Raw genomic sequence first — 23,950 nt, forward strand, 5'->3', positions numbered from 1 at the left:
ACATAAATGATAACCTGTTAAAACTAGGCTTCTCTACACCTAGAAGGTAAAGTTGTCCGTTTTAATAAAAAAAACACAAAAATCTTATCCATATTCTCTTTCATACGCACGCAAACACTTAGTTCGCATCGTCATCGATCGAACAATCTGCCGCAGTCCCCGTGACACTGTGAACGGCTTTCATCAGTATGTTCCCGTTTGATTTCAGCTCGAGCTGAAACAGTGTCTCGTCCTTAATATTGTTCAGCACATCCTCTGTCAGCAGCACCTGTATACCGTTTGGGCCTTTAAGAAGCAGCTGCAACTTGGCAATGCCCGACGAGGACGATATTGGCGACGAAGGCGACGGTACGGAAAGCTGTACGCCGGAAGTGGTACCATTGGTACCGGTAAGCTTCCCATTCCCGCTAGAACGTGTCCCAAACGCTCCACTCCACAGTCCCGCATCGGACGTGGTAGAGTTGGGCGTGTTGAGGGCATTGATTGCTTCTAGAAAGCCGGGAATTTTTGACAAATTCTGCACCAACTCCGGGATGGTGTTCGAATGCAGATAGATGGCATGGTAGATGTTAGTTTGGAAGCTTACGTAGATGGTCAAACGTGGCGTTATGGCTCTGTGGAAGATGAGCGTTTACTTAGTACAAATTGTGTTCAATAAAAGAAACCTTGCGAATACTCACTTCGAATGGAGAATGTTAAACATTCGTATACCATCAGCTAGTCCACAAATTTTGCACAGATCCTCCTTAGACATTCTGCAAGAAGATGATGAAATCATTGTTAAATATGTTGCTGTGACTTCGGGACTAGTCTTAGCAACCAGCGCGATCGTCTCACCTTAAAAGATCCGAACCGGAAAACTGTGCGAACGTTTTCGCGTACGCAGACAACCGGTGAACGGCCAACCATTGGGCCAATGTCCCCGGGCTTGTTTCCTTCGTAATAGTCGGCACGTAATCGTCCAGTTCGCTCGGTTGCTGAGGGGAAAGCACACCACTCATCGGCTGATCGCCCAATGGGGATGCTTTGCAAAGCCCGTTCGTTGAGCTAACGTTACTAATCCCAATCGGATTGCTTTGTACACCGGCGGCGGCGGCTGCCGCTGCTGCAACGACCATTGCGGCCGCTGCCGTCGTAGTTGTCGTCGTCGTAGGGTTTGCCCCGGGGCTAACAACGTTCCCGCCGTTGCACAGCACACTTGACATAATGTTTTCGAACTTGTTCAACTGACCCGGTGATGTTGGGCCGGTCAATAGCGGCGACACGTTACGCTTAATGCTGCGGGTGAGCGAAACAAAAATGGGGTTAGCACCCTTATGCTGCAGGTCTGTTAGCTAATGAATTGCTACACTTACTGATCGGGACTGAAATTGCCACCGAGCGGCGTAATGACTGAATCGGTCGTAATATCCGTCAGTATCGTACAGTCACAGCTGCGCTGGTATTTCTCCTGCTCCGCAACCGGACGCTTGAGTATTTTCTCGCGATCCTGTTTGTGTTTTCGATCGGCTCCTTTCAATTTGAACACCTAGAAGGAAAGTGGGAAACATTGCCATTTCAGCAAACAAGCTATTCCGGTATTGTGGTGGATTTTCCGCCTTACCTTTATCTGACAAGCCGCCGCATGGAGTGGTCTAATACCGTCTTTGTCGTCTACACCACCAGCAACTCCATTGCTAGTGCCATTATGAATCCCATTGGTATCGATGTACGTTTCTACCTGAATCCGGAACGGGACACCCTTCTCGCCGCCGTGCTTTTTGGGGGTGAATTCCGTTGAAATGCAGTTCACTTTCACGTACACACCGACCTCCTTCATCGGGTCCCAAAACACCTCGATCGTGTTCAGCAAGTTGCTACTGGTAGGCTGCACCTGCATCAATCCATACGAAAGAGGAATGTCGACCTGTCGGAAGGGAAATAGCGAAACAAAACGAGACTCATCAGCTAGGGTGCGATAGAAACTAAATACGCAGATCCGGCTTACATCCAAAATACGTTCCCCGGGCCGGGACGCTTGCCACAGCTGCATCTGTTCCCGCTCCATGTACTGTAGCCGACGCTCGTGGAAGCATATCTTGATAATACTCTTCAGAATCTTACCCCGGAATGGGGACAGATCGCCAAGCTTCTTCAGCTTGATCTCATAGCTCTGGCCCTGGTTAAGGTAGGTGAGAGATTCTTCGTTGTTTTTCGTCGCTATCGAGGTCGCGGCAGCTAGCACGTACTGGAACCTGTTTGGGAAGGACGACCGGCTTTACTATAGAAATCTTTGGTACGTTTGCATTTGATCATAAACACTTTTAATTAGCTTAGCACGAAACGTATTAGGAATAAATATAGCTCCAAAATACATGGGTCCAATGCAAACGTAATGCTACATAAGTTGCTAGCTGTGTGTATTTGTCCGCTACGTACCGATTGTGGTCATCGTGTGTTTTGTCACCGCGTGTTACTGGCAGCGCGCCGTCCTGCTGCATCTGCAAAATGCCTGCAAAAATAATGATAAAAAAATCAGTGATTGATACTAACCTATACGAAATGAAGCTTCCGAAGGTTATTAGCACTCACAAAACCTATCTAATGAAAACTGTACACATATACATGTGCTGGTCACTTAGGTGCAGCTCAAGCTAGGTATAGTCCATTATGTGGCGTAATGTGAGATTTGAATTAATAAAGAAAATATCTAACACCCGACAGCAACTGCTAACAAACGCGATCGTAACCGGCTCTTTCCTAGCGCTTGGGCGATAATTTGCATCTGCATGATAACTTGTCAGCCAATCAAGATTGAGTGGTACACGGCGTGTGTATGTCACTATTTTTGGACTTTTTTCTGAATTCTAATCATCTAAGAAATGCAAAACCCACGAACGGCGTGTCAAACTGCCGCGAATGTATGCTGTTATGGTTGGCAATGTATTAATGTCGGATTTCCACATACCTCCACCAGTAGGATCATTTTCCAATCGGTTGCCTTGCAGAAAGCTCTGAAGATTGCTCAAACCGGCACTGATGGGCGTGCCGTGATGGTCGGTATTGCTCATCAAACTCGGACCGCCACCGTTCATAGAACTTTGGCCCTGCTGCTGCTGATGGTACTGGACCACCTGTTGCTGTTGATGGCTGTTTGCAGCATTTCCACCATTGGTGGTATTTATACCACCACCTAATGATTGTTGCAAGCTGGAAGGTGCGTGATGTTGCGTTTGCTGTGCATGATCCTGAGAGCTTGCTGCTTGCTGATGTAACGCTTGCTGCTGCTGTTGATGGAGTTGATGCTGCTGCTGTTGATGGGCAGACTGTGAGTGCTGTTGCTGAGGTTGTGGAGGCTATAAGGAAATTGGAATTTGTTGCAATTACTCAATGTGCCATAAAGGGGTCGGTTTGTTCGCTTACCTTTTGAGGAGGTGAAGGTAGTTCTTGTTTGAACACTGGGAAGTTCAACAACGAGTCACTGTGAAGTCAGAGAGTGCGAGAGAAGAAATTATGAAATAACAACTTCACGTGCCGTTATAAACCCAATTTCTTCTTACCTAATATATCCGTTACTGGACAACTCGTTGCTGAGGTCCAAATCCAGATCATCTGCCCATCGCATGCTTCCTGTGAGGTACAAATAGTGAATACATCAGTATAGCTGCATTAAACATTCTACATTCCTACAATTTAAATCTCTGTAATTCTGAGGATCCCTTTACAATGGATCCCATTCGATCGAGAGCAAGTAAATCAAATCATCACCTAGTTCATTGTTGTTGCTTGTACTGTTACAGGTGGTGTTTGTGCCGAGATTATTACCATTGCCGACGTCGTTTCCGTTGCTGGTGCTGTTGAAGCACTTTAACCGTTTCCGGACGTAATCTTTGTCCATAGTATCGCCACCGAACCCGTATGTTTCACACATTTCCGTAACCGACGCACCGTGATCCTCCACCGAGATGGATGGTTTCCCTCGCGAGAAGAAAGCTGAATGAGTGTCTCTTTAGGCAAAGGCGCGAAGAACTCACGATATTGTAAGCTACTGAGCTACTGGGGAGCTATCATGGGAAGCATCGACGCATCAAGAGTATTTCGACTGTTCATTCCAAGAGGCTCTCACTCAATGGTTGGTGCTTCAATGGCGATGGCGTGTGCACGGGGGAGCACGGAAGTGTTTGGTTTGCAGGTCCAATTCAGGAGCAACTGACAGCACGGCAACAGAAGTGTGTGCTCCCGTTTTCAACGATGTTAGGTTCGCTTTCGTCAACCTCAATCCCGCCACCACAGATAGGGACAGGAGGCAATCGCGAGCTCTTGTTAATCCACCATTACCAGTGCACTTGCTGTGTTACTTGCGTACATTCTTGTACGGTACACAATTTCGTCGTTCTACATCATCTCCCGGTAAATGTGATGACACGATTCCCGAACCTCTTTCTCTCTCTTGTTGATATGGCTACTAGGGTATAAACAACGAGCGCACTGTTGGTTGGTTAATCCCTTGAGCAAACAGTAAATACCCGGACCATTACAAGACCGTAACAAGGCCGTGGCAATCTTTGGGTCTCCGTGTTCGTTCAACAACTGCGACAATGATTGAGCAGGTTTGAAAAGATCAACTTCCTACCAACATAAACGCTACTTGAGCAGGGCTCCAAACGAACTCTACAATTCGTATCTAGAAGCCACACTCGATCCGCACACGATCTCAGCTGATTCAAGTTATGATCCAACATATGATCACTTTCGCGAAACACGTCAGATCCGTCACTCACATCCACTGTTCCGGTTGGAAGCTTTCACAAACAAAATCGTTCCCCCTTGGGAACGTTCATGGACAGTAAGCACACACATCACGGAGTGGACTCATACTACCTACCACCGCTGCTTATCGATCGTACGCGATCACACAAAGTCCGCGAGGATCACAAAATGGGGCGCTGTTACTCCGTTAGCGACACACACCATCATCCAATGCTCGCACCACTATCACCACGGACAAAACACTGTTGCAGGGCGTCTTCTAGGCTTGTATCCGAAGCGTTGTGTTGCTCGCATATTGTCGTAGGTGTTGTATGCTGCCCCTCGAAGCCGGCAAAATTCATGCCCTCCTCTTTACCCCTCCGTGGTACAAGAACCGGACGTGGCCCGCACTGTCGCAGCTGTTTGTCGAAATACTTATCTTGATAAATTTACACTTTATCAACAGCAATAAATAAATCAAAAACACACTACCCCGGCGGAGACCTGGGTGAGGGTAGGCTTCCCACAAGCCGGTTCGTTCCTAGTGCTTGCATCCCTTTAGAGTGCTAAAATAACAGCCAATACATCTTCTAGCCCCAAATGTTTGCTGGGTTTATTTTTTTTTTGTAGCAGACTTGCAGGGCCTGTTACATAGAATTGAACAGTTTTGGTTGCAACTATTGAATCCGACACCTGTTATTGTTATACACCTAAGCAATAGAAGTATGTTTGTGGGATCGATTGCTTCTATTGATTCACGTTGTTATTATGCTTCGTACCACCCGTCTAGACGAAAAATTCAACTCTCGTAGCACTCGAGTGGCAGAGGTAATCTTGACTGTGGGTTCGAGTGGCCAGCGTATGGAACAAAACATCAACGCCATCGTTATCAGCTGCTGCCCCCAAGCTCACCAACCGGTGCGCCAGCGGCTGTTAGCGTTGCCTTCATTCCATGACGTAAAGTTGACCTTTTGCATCAAGAGAAGATGAATCTAAGAACGCATTACTTATTCCCTGTGTGTGTGTGTTAGTACTATTCGTTGTTGTTACTTCTATTGCTTCTACACGCTGAACATATTCTCCATAGAAGCGTGTAGCACATTTACTGGCGCACAAATAATCGTAACCTTCAAGCACAGAGTGGATGAATACAATTTCATGCTTCCAAGGCTTATCGGGGTCTAGATTAAGATGGTTGCCCCCGGGGTCGTGAAGAAAATAATGGCTACTCATTCCCGCGTGGCCATACCCGGTAGTACTCATCCGTAGAATCATTCAAATGTTCATCCGCCTTACTTCGCAATCGAAAGATTCTTAGACAGTCTTATTCGAGAACAATAAATATCGCCTACACCATAGAAGATAAATCGTCTACCCGGTCGATTACACCCCATCTAGGTGCAACAGAAATTAACACAATTGTGATTAGTTTTGTGCGTCAATTCACATATTTGCATACAGTACACTTAAGTCTTCGCTAACCGGTTTATCATGGCGGTCCTATCGGAACGTGTTTATCGAGCCCAACACGCAAAGCTGGACATCAAAACAATTGTGGTACTGATGACTCGCGATCAATACAAAGCTAAGCATACGAACTTCAAACTAGTCAACCTGCTCATTCTTCTCACTCATTTCTCACGCGCTCCCTTGCAACTCACTGGACGGAATAGTAGGCGGCTTTTATCTTTTATCGTACCCTTTTTCCGATTGAAATGCTTAATTAAAAACAAAATGAAATAATGACTGCACACAGCGAACGTGACACTCACCCTTGCGACGTGCGTCACGCTCCTTATCGATGTTGGCGATCTTCGTCTCGGTGCCATCGGTGTCCTCCTCCTGGGGTGACATCCATTCCATGCGCCGCTTCCGGCTGGGTAGTATGGCGTTGCTCATGTACATACCGGCATTGTCCTGTTGCTGTGGTTGCTGCTGCTGTGATGTTACTGCAGCAACAGCCCCAGCCACTGTACCGACGGCGACCGCCGTTACGGTCGTCGATGCGTTCGTCGTGTCGTTGGCACCACTGCTCGAAGCGATCGTGGTGTGCATCTTGTTGTAGTCGATCGGCCACGGTTCCTTCGAATCCGGTGGCGAATCGACAAAGTTGTTCTGGTAGTCCTGGAAGTTGTTCGGCGACTCGCTGTACGTGTCCTCGTTGTCCAGGTTGTAGCCGGGAGAAATCTGTACGAAATCGTAAAAGATAATTAGTACTTCTCTTGGATGAAAAGTAGCCTGGACTACAGCTAACAGTTGATCTCTCCCGGGTGAATTATGGAGCAGAAAGTTCAAGTGATTCTTTTTGCTTTGTTTGCAACGTACAAACGTTTTATTCATTCGGAACCGGTTCCCAAGCAGTGTGACACTAGTCCAATACGAATCCATGAGGTTTGCGACTGCTAGATTCCAGAAAAAAAAACAGATATTCCATCTGTATTTTGCTACACAATAAGAGATTATTGTTACAGCTGACGAATTTTCGCGTTACCTGTTTCTGCTAGAAGGTTCTACAACGAGTTTGAAACCGAATAAATATGGCCTCGTTAAACAGCTGGCAGTGAATTGGCAGTGTGAACCATATCCGGCTACTAGCCGTTCATGTGACGTACAGAATCACCGAGTAAGAATTTTCAAACATTCTTTTCAAAATCTCTATTCCTATCGATTGTATCAATGATTTTCTACTAGATTGATGGACGATATCTTACCTAAATCGAATCTTTATCAGTTACGACTAGATAAAAGCATTTTTAAAGAAGAAATTTGCTTCAATTTTTGCAATAAGTCAAGTTTGGAAGAGTTAAACATATTTCTAATATCGATCGAGATGGCAACCGCTCTGTAGCGTGTTCCTCCCCAGCACAATGCTCGCATTGTTCGAGTTCCGATATCATGGCTGATGTGACCACGACTGATAAGCTGCCTAATTTATGACACTCTGAACTTGCGCGTCTATTGACCTGTTTGCAGTTTGTCAATTTGTGTGTTCTTCTTTGCCTTCAGTTTCACGAGAAAAGTGAGAAGTAATGCTAGGCATGGTTGATTTTTTTTGCGAACTTTATCAACGAACCGATACTGTCAAGATACGGCACGCACTGTGGGTTGGGATAATTGTCGATGCTCATTGCAAATACATTTATGAATTGCACAAAAAATGTTCGACATCTGAAGAGCGATGTGCAAAAGTGATTGGTGTAACAATCGTGTGTTGGAAAAGCTGGTCCGATATCATCGTTAGAAACAGATGAGCACATCATTTCCCATTGTCGCTTGAATGTCGCTCAAAATCGTAATGCATCATTGGCAGTGAAGTGGCCGATCTAGTCGCATTGTCTATTGCATGCAGTACGCGATAGCAGTATCAACCGCCAGCAAATGGAGCCAAATAATCAGCTTCGATACGCTCGTTTCTACGCTGAAACACACCGGAAACATGCACTCCACATATTTTGTTCTCTCCTCCAAATGTTTGCGTCTGGTCAATTCTGTTCGCCAACACACACAGCAAGTGCTGTGACTTCATCTCAACGTTAACAGAATGGTTCTGAGTTTCGGACAACTTTCGCACAAATACAACGCATTCTTCAACATTGTCTTCACTGAACGTCGTTAGTTTCAAGCCAAAGCGTTGACAATCCTAATCAGGCCACAAATAACAAAAGACCTAGATAAGATACGGCTCACATCATCATGGAACTTCCAGTTAGGTCTCCAATGGTGGATGAGCAAACCAAGGCGCAGAAAAAGAAAAAGGAAAAGCGAGAAATAATTCTGCCTGTTGGCGTGTGAGGCCTTGGTCAAATGTAATGATCGATGAAATGTGACCCAAAGCTTGGGTTGTCGGTGTAGTGCCGAAGGAGCGAAAACCACCATGAAGAAAGAACAAGCCTATCAGCGCGTAAACAAGGTCACACGGGAATTATTAATCAGATCTATGCAGACCTTGAGACGAGCGTTCATTTCGCATGCAGGTCATCGTGCGCTGTTCACGATCATCCGATGTCCTGATGACATCTTATTCCCTCCCCCAAAAAGAGCGGGGTGGGCCATCGTTCGTTTTATGGCAATCAACCATGTCGGCGAAGGATAGCAGGCTCCCGCACAAGCGCATCGTCTTCGGACAATCGTTACCTGTTCGAAATCTTGCTGTCCCTGACGCCGTCCCGGTTGCTGCTGTGGCTGCTGCTGATCGTGCTGCTGTTGGTACTGGTAGGGACCGGAACTTCCGGAGTATTCCATTTGTTCGAACTCTTCCTCGAGCGTGCGGCTCAACAGATGAAAGTCTAGCGCGTCCAGCTGCTGCTGGTGGTGCGTTACTTCGTTACGGTTACGGTGGCCGACACCGCCGCCGGTTCCGCTGTACCGTTGCTGAAACGTGTCCGGTCCCTGTCCGTACGGTGGAAATAGTAGCTGTGGCGGATGATGGTGATGGCTATGCTGCTGATCGAAGGGACTGTTGGCCAACAGTGATATGACCGTCGCCATTCGCGTAAACCAACGCAAAGGCCCTTGATCTTCCGAGCTGCTTACTTGACGATCGTGCGTTGCAAAAAAAGGCCTTCTCTATAGCCTCACCAAACACACCAACAACTTTTCAAAATTCTACGATCACAGGTTAAACGAGTTCGACACGATCTTCCCAGACGTGAACTTCGTAGTAGTAAATCTCAAATAGAAGATTTTGGATTGCCCCTCCGGTAGGTGCCACTACTAGCATCTACATCGCTGCCATGTATACTCTTACTTAAAAGCTAACGCACGCAACCACCGGTAACGCACTCCGTAACGTAACGCACGCGCACTTACTAACACGCGGACTAACCACCGAGAGAGCACAACACAACTTTCGAACGCGTGAGCCACAGAATGTCAAAATAGGAAAAAGGGTCTCTCGCCGATCCGGGGACAGGGGCGAGTGTGCGTGATGATGTTGCACCTTAGTAACGCAACGAGAGAATTTGGCCGACACTACAGGGTGTCTTCTACTGTGGGTTGTTTGAGTGATGGATGGTAAACTTAAACAAAACAGTTTTACGCATTAACTCACTAACGTAAAGGTACATCAAAAAAACTGTCTCCACTCGATGTTTTCTGCTGTTTCTTTTTCTGCACTACGATTGTTTTTGTTTCTATTCCCTTCGCTACTAGATCTCGTCGTTTAACGGCAGCGCTTTAGTGCGTGTGTGTGTATATATATTGAGGTATAGATACGTTAAATGGTGAAGATCGCACGGACCGGAGACAAAACCTAAAGGATGCGTAACGGACATCCAACTTCGGGGACACACGCACTACACACACACACACTTGTTTTCCGCGTCCACACTTGTGCACTCACACACACTCAAAAAACACACACACAGACACGGCCGCGTGCGGTTTTCCTCGCCGGAGGGGGGCGAGTCAGTTAGAACATAACGAAGAACGAATTGTACAGCTTCTTGATGCCGGTGGTTTCGCGCTGACGATGACTCTGGAGCAGTGGATTCTCAATCTCTATCCGCATCTTGTAGACCATGTACGATGGTACGATGCTGTACGGGCGCTTAATGATATCCTGCTCCATAAGGCACATACACGAACGCACGACAATTACCGCGGTGGGTCCCTCACGCCGGGAATGAACAGCAGATCGCGGCAGGAATGGTTCACTGCTAGGGCTCCACTTTCGAACCGTCTTCCGGTGAGCTTTTCCTCGGACGCAATTTTCGATGCGCGGCTGTTAACGGCACACCGAATGCTGCTGCTGCCACGTTTCCAAAACACGGTTGGCGAACGATTTTCAGTCCACGCACACTAGAAGCTAGGCGTGCGCTGGTTAGCGATCAACTTGCCCGATTTTAATTATGTACCAACTTTCACCCAATCGATGTGGGCGACACTTTTTCAACCACACAGGCTCTCACAGAGTATCGCTTTTACAAAAAAACACCACACAACCACTCGGTTTCCTTCACTTCCCAATTCCTGCCTGGTTTGCAGCTGAGCTGAATAGTCGCGCGAGCGTAAAATAAACGCGCCTGCACGGGACGACGTTTGTTTCGTAACTAAAAACGGCGACCAGCAGCACTTCAGCCAGTCCGGAGAGACCGTTTTAATAGTTGTGTGTGAGGAGGTCGGGCAACGTCTGGGCGCACGGTCGAAATCGTCGAGGAAGTCGGGGGCGCTGCTTGATACACGTCCGATGAACGACACGGCCAGCAGTAGATAGGTAAATGTGCGTTGTCGAACCTGTTGTGTTGTCCCAGGCGGTCGCGGCGATCAATTAACGCGTATGCGACGATCGCTTCTTCTGCTCACGCTCCACCGCGCTTCACGGTTCTGGCACTGGGGACGAAACGAGAACAACAAGAAAGCATTAGCGACTCTGTGTGGCACGCAGCTTTATACGGGTGCGCTAGTGTGCAGGTGTTTCATGCATGTGTGTCGGTGGTGCATTAAAAAAATCCCCCGTATTTCCTCACAATCACTATACTTACTGCGTTGATCGGCACCACTGTCGATTGTGCCGTGCTATTGGTGCGCTGTTGTCACACAAACACGCACGCGGTTGGATGTATGGTTGCGCCGGAGAGCGCAATATTCTGCGCTTACGAACGCGTGCGCGAGATTAACGCAATCCGTCGCGATTTTACGTGAGTAAATTTGAATTTTTCGTTGGCGGGTCCACTACGCACACCACTAAAGCTGCCCATAAATACCCACCCCAACACAGCGGGATGTCGCGAGCGCTTTGTGCGGGCCGAATTGTGATAAGCGTTTGGACGCGCCAATCATCTGTAGTAGACGGTCCCTTCCCCAGCCCCGTGTAGGTGGCGGGTGCCGTTTGGCGGAAGGCACACACTCGTCCCTTGGATAATGGTGCTCTCCTTAGGCCGGAATAGAATTGCGATTTCGGTGATGAATATGAAACGTCCGTTGATTGAAACTTATAAACTAAAGCACTAAAACCCGGGGCACTAAGTTCGCGAGGTAGGAGGTACTGAAGGTACAAGTCCTTTGCCTGCCACGCAACCAGCAGGCCAACCTAGTCGTTAATGTAGTACTCCTGTACGGGGCTGTCACTATCCATAATCACAGTCGTTGTTGCCTGGACGGCCTCGGTATCAAGTGACAAGAACGGAAGGAACAACACTCCTCCACTGGCTATACTCCACGCCTCGCAAATTAAAGTTCCTGCAGCTCAATACTTTTCCACGCTGAAGTCTTTCTTCCTATGGGTACGATGTAACGCTTTCCGAATTCCTTCTCCAAACCACCAATCGTACACAGAGTGTCACGCAACCACCGATTTGTCCTTTAACTTCGGGCAACTTATTCCCAACCCGATGGTGGTAATGGTATCGCTTTAGCACGACGACGCGTACGACAGGGAACACGCGGCCTCTTCTCACGACAGTACGGCACGGTTTGTCAAACGATAGCAAACGTCCACTGCAGACGACGATATTTTCGGCATGTTATCTCGCCCAGAACGGAGCGCACAATGGGACGACCCAAACCGGCCGACCATCGGTCAAACTAGTCAGCAAGCGCATCGAGACCCATCGAGGGGATTCGAGAGCAGGTAGTGGTGAGGATGGAATTGACCCTTACGCGGCAACCCGCCTTCCCTCGATGAGCTGTTAATTTCACTGACGTCGTCACTGCTGTCGGTGGCTCCTACTGCTATACGCTGCGCGTACATGATCGCACCCGACGAAGGACGACACAGTTCAAAGCTGATGCCCACACTGGCCTGGCCTGCCTGCCTGTGCTATTAGCACTGGACTGGTCCGGGAATTAGTCCGCGGTGCTACTGCTCCGCTACTGAGCTTCCTGCCCGGGGCCGGTATCTCCAGCAGCAGCGTCGGTCAACAATCAAGCGTTGTTTTGCTTTAAATTGAAATTTATTGAACCCAATAAACATGCCCGTCAGAACTCTGGGTTCCCCGGGGAGCGTGCTGAAGGGATGTGGGGGTTTTCGCGGAGTCGCGTCTTATTTCTTCTCGCTATCACTACGGCAACCACGTCACAGAGTGTGCAGTGTCTGTGCGCTTCTCGCACGTAACGTCAGTCCTGTAAATCCTTTCCGTAATCCTTCGCTTCCCGGATTGCAGCGAGCCGCGTGACGAATTGCAATCGCACGTGGCGCCATCTTGTAGCAATGGTGCCGAACTACACCGCTTTGCGCAAACTGTACAACGCTTTCAGCGGGCTAATCTCATCTCATCTAGTCCTGACAAAGAACACAATTGATGCTTGTTTTTCGTAACAACGTGCAACGCTTCTCGATCAATCTTCGCTCCGTTCCGACAGCTTATAAAGTGTGTTATTCAAAGCGTCTCATATTTTCACCTCCGAAAGCTGCTGATGTCTGTGAAAAAGAGAACAAACAACACAAGAAAGCACTAATTAATTTATGGACGATTAATCCCTTTCACGGCACAAACACATACACGAGTTGTCATCGTCGCACGATCAATTGAGTAAATTGGAAATGAAAATTAGTGTTAATTACTTTACTGTACATAGCAGAAACGCCAAACGGGCAACATCTTACTACGATCTTCTGGCGTGTCACCACTGTAGCGTTGCGGTCCCGATCCCGATGTGATCCAACCACGAGGATCAACGTGACTGCGGGAACGAGATAACGACTACCCGGGATGAATCGCAACGAACGAACTTCGTACAGAGCGGCCACATCGATTTCCAATAGAAGTGATAAGTTTATTTACCTCTGACTGATGCGGCAATAGCCAACACTACAATCTGCTACAACATTTGGGGAGGAATGGACGAATGCAATCCGTCGCCCATGATTCCGTTTATGAAAACAAAACCGATGCTTTCATCTGGCTTAGCTCAGCAGTAGTAGCTTTGCAGGGCACACACTACTGTCCGGATGAATTTCTCCTAAAAGGTTTCGTACTACTGATACCACGTCTGACTGATAACGTGTCTGGCTTAAAAACTCGCATACGCGTCATCAAATTAACACCTCCAGCGCTTCACCTGTTCTCGGCCTGTCAGCTGTTCGCTCGGTGCCTTCACACGATCGTGCGCCATGTTTGATTCCAGTTTTTCATCATCATTAACAATTCACACAAATTGAACGTTGGAGAAAGAAAAAACAGGCCCAACTTCTACAACATTCTTTGGCCGAACTACTGCCGCGTCATCTTTTAATCGGTCACGTGAACGGCTGAAAATTTGCTCACAAAAACGACCACCAACCAGCAGCGGCCACATGCTAATCTGAAGTGTCGTTTTGTAGCACTAATTCGATTTCACTGATGACGAGTATTATTATTTCGTAATGATGCCCTACGCCGCCCATTTAGCCTGTGTTCCTTAGTTCCCCCGCGTCCATTGCCCACCAACCTGAATGGAATAGGTAATGACCGGACACCCGAAAAACTGGAATACAAAACAACTACACACATACTCGTAATGAGCCTCAAAGGTACAAAGTAAGAAAAAAACTTTCCAATATCATTTGTAATGTTATTCAATTCCTTCCAGCTTCTTCCTGACGTCCCATGCCTGGGTAATGATTGTGCCCTAATATGACCTTTCCTTTTCGACCATTATTCAGCTGAATTTCATACCAAACCTCACGTATATCATGTGAATGTGTACTCCGCTTTCCGGCCCAACGTACGGTTCCACCCGGTTCCGATATTGGACTCGTCATGTTCCGCCTCACCTCACGGATATACACGGGGGCACTAGGCGGGTATGGCCCTAGAGAAACAAGAAAAACAACTCACTTTACATCGCAAATCCCCGATTCGGATACACAAAACCTGCTGCCGCTGAAGCAAGACACCTCGCACAGGTAAAGGAAGGGACAGCACAGCCCCAGATAGCCCTCCTCCACACCGAATGGGTGATCGGAACTCCACCTTACCCGTGGTTGATATTGGGTTCGGAACCTGTTGCTGAACCGCGGGACACGTAAACAACGCACCGCAGCACACGCAAACGGCGGGAAATACCAGCTTTCAAGTTTCCTCTCCAGCAGCTACCACGGGTACGACCGTGTGAATGCATCTGAATATTGGGTCGCCGGTGGGATCCATCCACCACTTTTACCCGCACCACTGTGACCGGTTTGAGTGGAAAAAAACACACACAGAAACAACGTTGTCAATATCTCTAAAACCCGCATCGCTATGTTACAAAGTTGAACTAAAAAACATCTTCGTTAGGTGACACCGGCGACATCTTGGCCAATGTACCGCAGCACCTCACCGGCAAAATTGTTATCATTTTCCCCTTAGGAATTCTCAAAGGTGTGGCTTTCACCGAAAGGGGTCTAATTATACTTGGGTCTCGCATGCGTTACGGGTGTCAATCAATCAAATCATTGTTCCCCAGTCAATTTGCATGAGATACGTTGTATTATTAGTGACACTTATTTTTGATACCGTTTCGTGTGCGTTTCACGGAGCTTCTTTCTATCTATAACAAGTCACAAATTTATAGACGAATCCAGTCCACAATCTACCACTGATGGCTTTATCATCTACAGCAGCAAAACCAACAAAATAAACCCATCAAAACCTATTGAGGACGAGTCCGGCAAATTAGAAATGATTGCACACCCAAAACTATAAATTAATTCCCATTCGTAATGACATTATGGTTCGATCGATCGGCAAGATTTTATCAAACATCAAAAAGCCATTCAAAGGTTCCGCCATCTTCCAACGCCAATGGTCAAGTTCATTGTGAGATAAAAGATCCGCGCTCGCCTTGAGAACCGTACCGTGCTCACTGCCATCGCACGCTGAGGTTCTGCGCCTGGTTCTTATTCTTACCAAACCCCATTCGGAAGGGGGTTTGCAGTGCTGATTTTCACTGTCAAATAAATTTCAATACAGTTTTGCTTTGCGACAAACAACCCAAGCTCCAAGCAATTGGCTATTGGTTGTTGCCATTTAGAACGCCACCGGTGTATCCATGTGCATGACAACTGAACGATCGCGATCGCGACACTACGCCGAGTGAAAGCAACGTAAAGTCAAGTAGCCCTTAAAGTGTTCAAATACTACATAATACGATGGCCAACATTTTATTCAAATTTGTGGTAAAGAAGAGTCAATATTTGACAAAATAAAACATAAATTCGCTCTTCCATTACCTTTTGCATTAGTAGCGTTAATTGTTCTGGTACTTCGATACTTCCTTGCCTTTTGCAGCAGTTTATCGTTTAGTGCGCTTGAAACTCTTCACGGTGTTTTCTGCTCCCTCGCCAGTGGAGTCTCGGTTTGAAGAGCCTCAATAAAATAAACGATGATGAACGGACCCCGCATACTTTTTTAAAACAGTTGTCTCTACTCAACGCCACTCGCCACCGTTGCACCGCAATCGACGGACACGGATCTGCCCCGTCCAATTGACCTCAATCGAAAAGGACGCGTGATGATGACTGGTGATCGGACAGTTTTTGCGAAGCGACCATCTACACCGCCGGAGCGGGTTTCCACAAGCGTGCGTATACGGAACGCCTTTCGATGCTGAACATTTTTACTCCATCGCCTCCGATGGCGAAAGATCACCGTGAATATCGTGTGTGGGATTCGCAAACTACCGACGATATTTTACGCTGGTAATTACACGCTTAAAAGCTCAAAAATCCCCTTTAAAAACAGGTTCAGCAACCGGTGACGATCATCGACGACCGAACTGACACTGAAGATCACGATACATCGAATTGCACAAACAACTTACAGAATTTGGAGTTTGTTTTTGTTTATTTTTGATGTTGTTCGTATTTTAAAAGTCGGGGGATTTTCTGGTGTTCTCGCTATTATCGATGCCATACCGCCTAAGTGTTGCATTAAGCAATCCGGAACACTTCGTAATGATGGTTTAAATCCTTCACCGTGTGTAGTTTCGCCAGCGTCCCCAGAGCTCCTTGTGGCGTTGGATGATGATAGAATACGCGCCGCACACGACTGTGTACCAGGGCCATGGCACACATTATGCACGGCTCGTGTGTGAGATAAACGTCGTACCCGGTACACAGATATGGTCCGTATTTGGCCAGATTATCTTCTGGTACTGGTACACCCCCATCCAATGGCTCCGCACGGTTGGATGTTCCAGTTCGCGCCGGTTCCGCTCCAAGGCAAACCGTTTCACCGTATCGATCGCGAATAAACCGCTCAAACCGTGCGTCGATTCCACCGTAGTGGAAGCCATCCTCCCTCAGTACGCTGGTCTCCAACATATCCTTACACCGATGGTCTGCTTCTCGATGCCATATACCACCGTTTTGCGATACGGCTACCATATCGATCAGTACCATCGGGCAGTGCCAGATTGGATGCTGATCACTGCGTCCCGATCCAATAGCCGCAATGCGTGCCCCAAGCTGTGGATTCACGCACATTCCGAATGGGCGAGCTTCGAAGTGTTCCGACAGCAGTAGACAAATTTCCATTAACCGTCGGTGCGCCGTTGCTTCCTGTGGTCCAAACAGTGTGTCCGTGTAAAGCGCTTCATTGTGCCGGTTCGGATGAAATTTACACGGCCACAACCGATTCGCCGTTTCGTACTGCCAACGAAGTAGCGGTGGCACTGCTGGAACCGACACAATTTTAAGTTTCTCGCAAAGCCCATCGATCACTGCCGGCTCAAAGCCTTCCGATCGTAGAAACCTTGAAAGGCGTGATTCGACAGAATTTTCTTCCTTCTCATCTCTTTCAGATAGCGTTGCGAGCTGCTGCAATAATTTATCTACCGGAGCCAATATGATCGTTCCATCGCGATTTACACGCTTCAGGTGCTGTAGACTATCGATGGGAAGTCTACGCGAGAGAACCGGCACCAGTAGGGAAAGTTGCCGTTTCTCTGTAACGCTTCCAACGTATACCTCAACGAGCGGCGTTGGCTTAGTAAACTCATCACCCAGGATTGAATGAATACGGCTAAGACCTTCTTCATCCCCTTGGGTGTTTGGTGTTTCCTGTTCGTCGGGAAACTTTGCACGCTTTGCCTCCGGTTCGTTTGACATGGTGCGCGCTTAGGAACCACTCACACACTTTACTGTACACTAACTCATATACACACAACTCCCCCACTGGTAGAACGATCTGCAATAACAGAAATTAGAAGGAACACAGCTTCAACTTGTTGATTTTGTCTTGTTTTCAAGTGGAACATTATATGAATAATTATTGTAAAATATTGATAAACTTCTAAATTCTACCTTCAATCTACCATTTGTTGGAATGCTTGTTTCGGCCTAGACATATTGACGTTGTTGTGCAGTTAAGGAGAATCAAATGATCAACTTAGGATTCTCGTATCTGTAAACCGAAAATTTCGGCAATCTGATCAACGATCTCCAAACTTACTGACTTCATTTACCGCGTACTACGGGTACTGAATTTTGAAGCGTAACTTAGTCTAAACTTGCCATCTTCCGGTGTCAATTTGATGATGTGAAGAGCACCCACGAGGGCCTGACGTATTCAAAGCTCTCCTATACCAGATCGTGACTCCTAACTCATTAGGCTTATTTTAGACCACCAACGTAACCAGGTATTCTGGGTATGCCTAGATGAAATTCATCAGATAATCTAGATGAAATTCGATCCACGACTTCCAGTGTGTAATACTCTACCTTACCGCTCTGTTTAATACTAATAGACTAGCGACTCATAATGTAAGATGCTTGTTTCATAAATAATTCCATTCACAGGTAGCGAGTTTCGGAATACTGTTCACCATCCAAGCATGCTCACTCTGCTATCGCACCGAGCTACACTGATCCTCATTATCAAACACCCTCATTCCATATCGCTAATGGAGCGCGTATCTCTTTGGGAAGCTTTTATTTTGAAAATGTGCAAATATTTCTATCGCTCAGATAAGCGGCATACATGACAAGAGCTTTTGATAGGGGGATGCTTCCAGCGTGAGCAGCTACAACGCACATCACTTTGTAAGACCTGAGTAGTAGCAGGCTGTCATATCAAGGTTATTTCACCATCGAGAGAGCCAGAAGAATTAAATTAGGTCAAGGTATTTCATTCGGGTATTTTTTGTCAGTATGTCTTATTTAACAGGGGGTGTCGACTGAAAGCATTCCTGTTTGAAACGTTGCTTGAGATGTGTACGATACATAATCTTTGTACCAAATTCAAACCTCAAAGTACAGAAATGGCTACGACCACGCTGGTGTGGAGGTTTCCTTACAATACTTCATTTCATGCATCTGATCATAAGCTTCTTCGATACCTCGCCATATACATGATCACAACGGAGAGGTTCGTTGACTGTAGCTGCTACACAACACCCTTATACCGGGTGTTGTATGCTCGGGTTGGCATCAATTAACAGCGAGGCCAATTTGAATCAATTCCCGATTCATTAGCAATCGGCAGCAGCAGCAGCGCCACCGCGACTATGTGTTGTTGGCATGTTGATGTCCTTCTGCCTGCGTTACCAATACGCAGGCCAATAGTTTGCGTATGCGTATTCGTACAGCTAGATCGCGCGAACCCGTTTGGCCCACTCACACGCCGGCAACGGAGCCGCGTTACGAGATGGGAAATGTATTCAACGTACGCTAGTTGATGTTTCATGTTTGCGCGAAGGTCTCTCGCCAGAGTAGTAACAATTTCGGATAGCAACGGAACAGCATTCTACTAGGAAGGAATGTTTGTGACGTTCGCACACTCCCCACCCTAGCTGAGCTTGGTTGGGTTATATGAGCGAGTGGACCCCGTGTGCGTTGAAACGTTGTCGGTAGGATGCTGAAGGTCATCGGAATTCGCCACACAGAGCATCGCACTAAGAATCGCACACTTTGACATTGCCACGATTACCAACGCAAAAGCGGTTGATCGTACCATTGTTTACGATACGCATCGCGGAAAGTTTGTGTTTGTTGTTGATGCGTATTTTCGTCACCGATTGCGTGTTCCCCGTACCCGACACACATGCATGCACGAGGCAAAAGAATTCAAAACAAAGGCGATAAGAACGGCTAGGAAGACTTACCGGAAGTGTGTATCCGTGGGCTAGATAGACTTTGCATTCAAATTAAACTATTCTCACGCGTCACAGTTGCACTACGGCAAGGTTGATGCACTAGTTTAAGGCCTGTTTGTCGTAGATAAGATCAAATTAAAAACGATCAGTGCGTGTTACGATCGTATTACGCGGCTATTTTTACATATGGTTAGTTGACGTTTTGTTTTCTGCTTTTTCGCACTTTGTTATCATACCATTGACAGGCAGGGTTCGTTGTGAAGTTTTCTTTTTCGAGCAGCTTCCGCACTATGGGTCAGGTAAAAACTGAAGCAGAATCGTGCGGAAATATCTATTTTATAAATACAGAAGCATTTAATGGTAATGAAATTACTGAGTCTCGTTTATTTGCTCTTCCACAGTCCATGACGTCCAAATGCGAACGTACCAACTGTACTGGCCTGTAATCATAAAACTTGGACTAAAGTTAATCACTATCCGAATCATGTTCCTCCATCTCTCTAGTTTTCAATCGAGCGATCAGCTCTTTCGCTGGATTAAACATTCCATTCGTCTGTACTCCGCAGATCGCACAACGCGTCGATTTCTTATACTGCGCCAAAGCACACCGTTCACAGAAGTAGTGTTTGCATCTGAAATGGAGAAACATTTTATATAAACCTATCGTGCAACCTATCCCGTGTGCTACACACGTGAATGATACTCACTTCGTAACAATTGGATCGACGAAACTTTCCCGACAGACGTAACACTTGAACGGTAGCTCCTCATCGTCCGAGTGGATTTCGTACTTGGTGTCATCCCCATCGGAATCTTCGTTGCCATGGTTGTGTCCACTGCCCGGCCCTTCCTGCTCCATCTGCCATCCATGCTTGTAATCGCTGCGATCGTGCAAAAATTTACAGCTATCACCGAACCCGCAGTATCCCGTCTCCTTGTAATCTTTACAAATGTCAGGCTGATAGTCCCACCGCACGGTAGAGCGAATGTTGGCCGGTGCACGGATCGGTCCCTTACGCACCATCCCAGACGCTGCATTACCCTGTGCGCTATCTTTCTTCTTGTAAAATTGTGTGTAATTGTTCAGCCCTCGGTACACCTTGTCATCCTCCTTGCCCTCCAGCTCTTTGTTTATGTCAATGCTCTTCTGGTAGATGGCCTGCGCATCGCGATCCTTCTCGGTTTCGATTTCCAGTTCCGCTGTAGCACCCTGATCTCGCGGTCCTTCTGCTTGGGCAGACCGCTTTGATTTGTAGCTGACTACAACGCTCTCCTCGTCCCCGCTGGAGTGAGACGAGTCGTGGGTTGATGATTGATTTTGCCTTTTCTTCAGTGCCGAGGTACTTTGGACGTTTGGGTTCGCTTTCATGCGCTTATCTTGAGTCACAACAACGGACGAAGATGACTCTTGCTCTGCTTCATCTGTGGGGAACAGGGAACAATCATCACAATTACAATACTTTCCGATTGCACTATCACTTCGCAAGCAATGTACCAGATTCTGACGACTGTTTACGCTTCCTGGCGCCCTTGTTTTTGATATTTCGCTTAATAAAAGTAGACATAATTTGCGATTAATTTGCGATACCGGCGACCGAACCAAAACACTCCGTTGCCCTTCGTTTGTAAACAATCCGCAATCGCAATCGAGCTCTTCGTTTGACATGTGCTCGAATTATTTGACATCAACAATTACCTGTCAAATTTTAAAATCTTCCGTTGAATTTTTTTTAAGTTTAAAAACTCATATTTTAAGGCAAGTTTTTAATTTTTCTCAACCTGTAAGCATTTAACCTGTTTAACAATCTGTAAGACATGAGCATGGTACGATGAAGGCATTGAACATATTTAACTCCAAACGAATTTGCATGACTGAAAAGAGTTTCTGCAATCGTAACAACCACCCATCATACCAGGTGCAATCAGAACGTAAACAATGTGGAGGAACAAAGTGCCGTTTCTTGTATCCGTATTTTGGTTGATCTTTTTAACGAATGAAGCTCAAACACAAATCGTTGATCGCCCTAACGTGCTGCTGATCATTTTGGATGACTTCCGACCGGCTATCAACTATGGTTATGGCGATGAGAAAGCCATCACACCGAACATAGATCAGATTGTTAAGAATGGGTACTTTTTTGAAAATGCCTTCGCGCAGGTAAGTGAATTGTACGCGTTCAACAACTACTGAAATTGTAACATGATAATGCTCCATTTCCCTAGCAATCGCTATGTGCGCCAAGTCGTAATTCGATGCTTACGGGAAGACGACCGGATACGGTGCGCTTGTACGACTTCTATAGTTACTGGCGCCAAACAGCCGGCAATTACACCACTCTGCCACAGTACTTCAAACAGCAAGGCTATCGTACACACTCCGTCGGTAAAGTGTTCCATCCCGGAGCATCATCCAACTTCACGGATGATTTTCCCTTGAGTTGGTCCGCACCTGCGTACCATCCATCGAGTGATGAGTTTTCCAATGCTGCCGTCTGCATTAATCTCGACGATGGGCAATTGAAAAGAAATCTTTTGTGTCCCGTGGTGCCCGAAATGCAACCGCTCCACACTCTACCGGATATCGAGAGTACCGAGGAAGCGAAACGGTTTCTGCAAACCGTCGGCAACGATCCATACTTCCTAGCCGTAGGCTATCGAAAACCCCACATTCCATTCCGCATTCCGCTAAAGTATCTTGATCAGCATCCGGTATCGAAGTTTAAAACGCTTGATCTAGATTATCCACCATACGGCTTGCCCAGTGTCGCTTGGAGCTCCTTCCTTGACGTGCGTAATCGTGATGATGTTCAGCAGCTTAACGTCAGTTTTCCTTTTGGGCGAGTTCCGGACGATTTCAAGCTACAAATACGCCAACACTACTATGCCGCCGTCACGTATGTGGATGAATTGATCGGACAGCTGCTGAAGGATGTCGACCGGAGCCGGACGATCATTGCGCTAACGGCTGATCATGGTTGGGCATTGGGAGAACATGGCGAGTGGGCAAAGTATAGCAATTATGATGTAGCAGTGCGTGTTCCGCTTGTGATTAATGCTCCAGCACTGCAAGTGCGCAACGATCGCCAGAAGATTGAGAATGTCGTTGAACTGCTGGATCTTTATTCGACGCTAGTAGATCTTGCGGGACTTCCACCTGTGAAAACGTGTGATGTGCATAGACCACACAAAGCTACGACATGCACGGAAGGAAAATCTCTTCTACCTCTTTTGCTATCCAACTCTTCCGAGTACATTGATGATCATGAATGGACCGCTTATAGCCAGTATCCTCGGCCGGGGGTATATCCCTCAATCAATCCAAACAGTGACGAACCGAAGCTGAAGCACATCAAGATTATGGGATACAGCATGCGCACGGAACGTTTCCGTTACACCGCATGGATAAGGTTTAATCCAGCTTACTTCAGAAGAGGTATGCAAGAACATTGACGGATTCAAAGTAGTATTTAATCTTTCGTTTTTATTCCTTTAGACTGGAGCACAATATACGGTGAAGAACTGTATGACCATACCATCGACCCTCAAGAAAACATGAATCTCAGCGATCGAACACCACTAATGACCGTAAAGGATGCTCTCCGAATGAAGCTGAAGGAAAAGTTTCCATAAACTCGACCCACGCTAACTGAACCCACAACCCGGACCAAACCTTTTTTTTACAAGAAAATTGTTTTATTACATAAATATACAGTTTTATTATAATGTTGCTTCCGCATTCTTAAACTCTTTCCCTTTCCATTCGCTATCGGGGTTGTTCGTACTGCGCCGTCGTAACGTCGATGACGATCGTTTACATGAGTAATGTAATTTGCCTATTTGTGTATGCGTGTATTTCTGGTTTCTTCTGCTTCTGCACTCTCAGCACTTATGTTACTTTTCCCATTGCTGTCGGTTAGATTGCACATTTTGTAAAAAATAATATGATACCTATACTCCATAAGTCCTGGACGAGAGAATATATAGAGTCAATTACGTGTTTTCTTTTTTTTTTGCACGATTATAACCGCGGCACAACTGTCTCGGAATCTATGATATTTCCCAGCCCAACTATCGGGCTGTATAGGACACTGTGTTTAAATTTCATACTGGTTAGCTCTATTCCTGGTTCCTAACACGGTATTTGCAAAATTAAAGGGCCGGAGAATACAAATATTTATAATAGTTCCGTACCGTAAATCATAAACTTGTTCCAGCTTTTGAATTT

General features: G+C 46.6%; 4 protein-coding genes across 4 annotated transcripts; 1 reads left to right on the forward strand and 3 right to left on the reverse strand.

The window, feature by feature from the left end:
- Nucleotides 1-118: 118 nt before the first annotated feature.
- Nucleotides 119-9,216, reverse strand: LOC128711286 (uncharacterized). The gene is made up of 12 exons (XM_053806153.1): nt 8,863-9,216; nt 6,501-6,915; nt 3,540-3,609; nt 3,403-3,460; nt 2,948-3,335; nt 2,419-2,491; nt 1,988-2,234; nt 1,604-1,906; nt 1,356-1,528; nt 838-1,278; nt 681-755; nt 119-614 (listed from the first exon to the last, which is right to left on the reverse strand). Exons 1-12 carry the CDS (start codon nt 9,214-9,216, stop codon nt 119-121), a joined length of 3,093 nt encoding a protein of 1,030 aa, XP_053662128.1.
- A 7,345-nt stretch (nt 9,217-16,561) lies between these two features.
- LOC128713211 (probable inactive tRNA-specific adenosine deaminase-like protein 3) lies at nt 16,562-17,740 on the reverse strand. The gene has a single exon (XM_053808072.1). The coding sequence runs from the start codon at nt 17,738-17,740 to the stop codon at nt 16,562-16,564; it is 1,179 nt and encodes a 392-aa protein (XP_053664047.1).
- A 2,451-nt stretch (nt 17,741-20,191) lies between these two features.
- On the reverse strand, nt 20,192-21,290 carry LOC128713616 (E3 ubiquitin-protein ligase RNF113A). The gene is made up of 3 exons (XM_053808475.1): nt 21,221-21,290; nt 20,433-21,147; nt 20,192-20,357 (listed from the first exon to the last, which is right to left on the reverse strand). Exons 1-3 carry the CDS (start codon nt 21,288-21,290, stop codon nt 20,192-20,194), a joined length of 951 nt encoding a protein of 316 aa, XP_053664450.1.
- Nucleotides 21,291-21,661: 371 nt separating this feature from the next.
- On the forward strand, nt 21,662-23,355 carry LOC128712203 (iduronate 2-sulfatase). Its single transcript, XM_053807099.1, has 3 exons — nt 21,662-21,883; nt 21,949-23,158; nt 23,219-23,355. Exons 1-3 carry the CDS (start codon nt 21,662-21,664, stop codon nt 23,353-23,355), a joined length of 1,569 nt encoding a protein of 522 aa, XP_053663074.1.
- Nucleotides 23,356-23,950: the final 595 nt, after the last annotated feature.

This window comes from Anopheles marshallii, chromosome 3, assembly GCF_943734725.1.
Source record: "Anopheles marshallii chromosome 3, idAnoMarsDA_429_01, whole genome shotgun sequence".
NCBI lineage: Eukaryota > Metazoa > Arthropoda > Insecta > Diptera > Culicidae > Anopheles > Anopheles marshallii.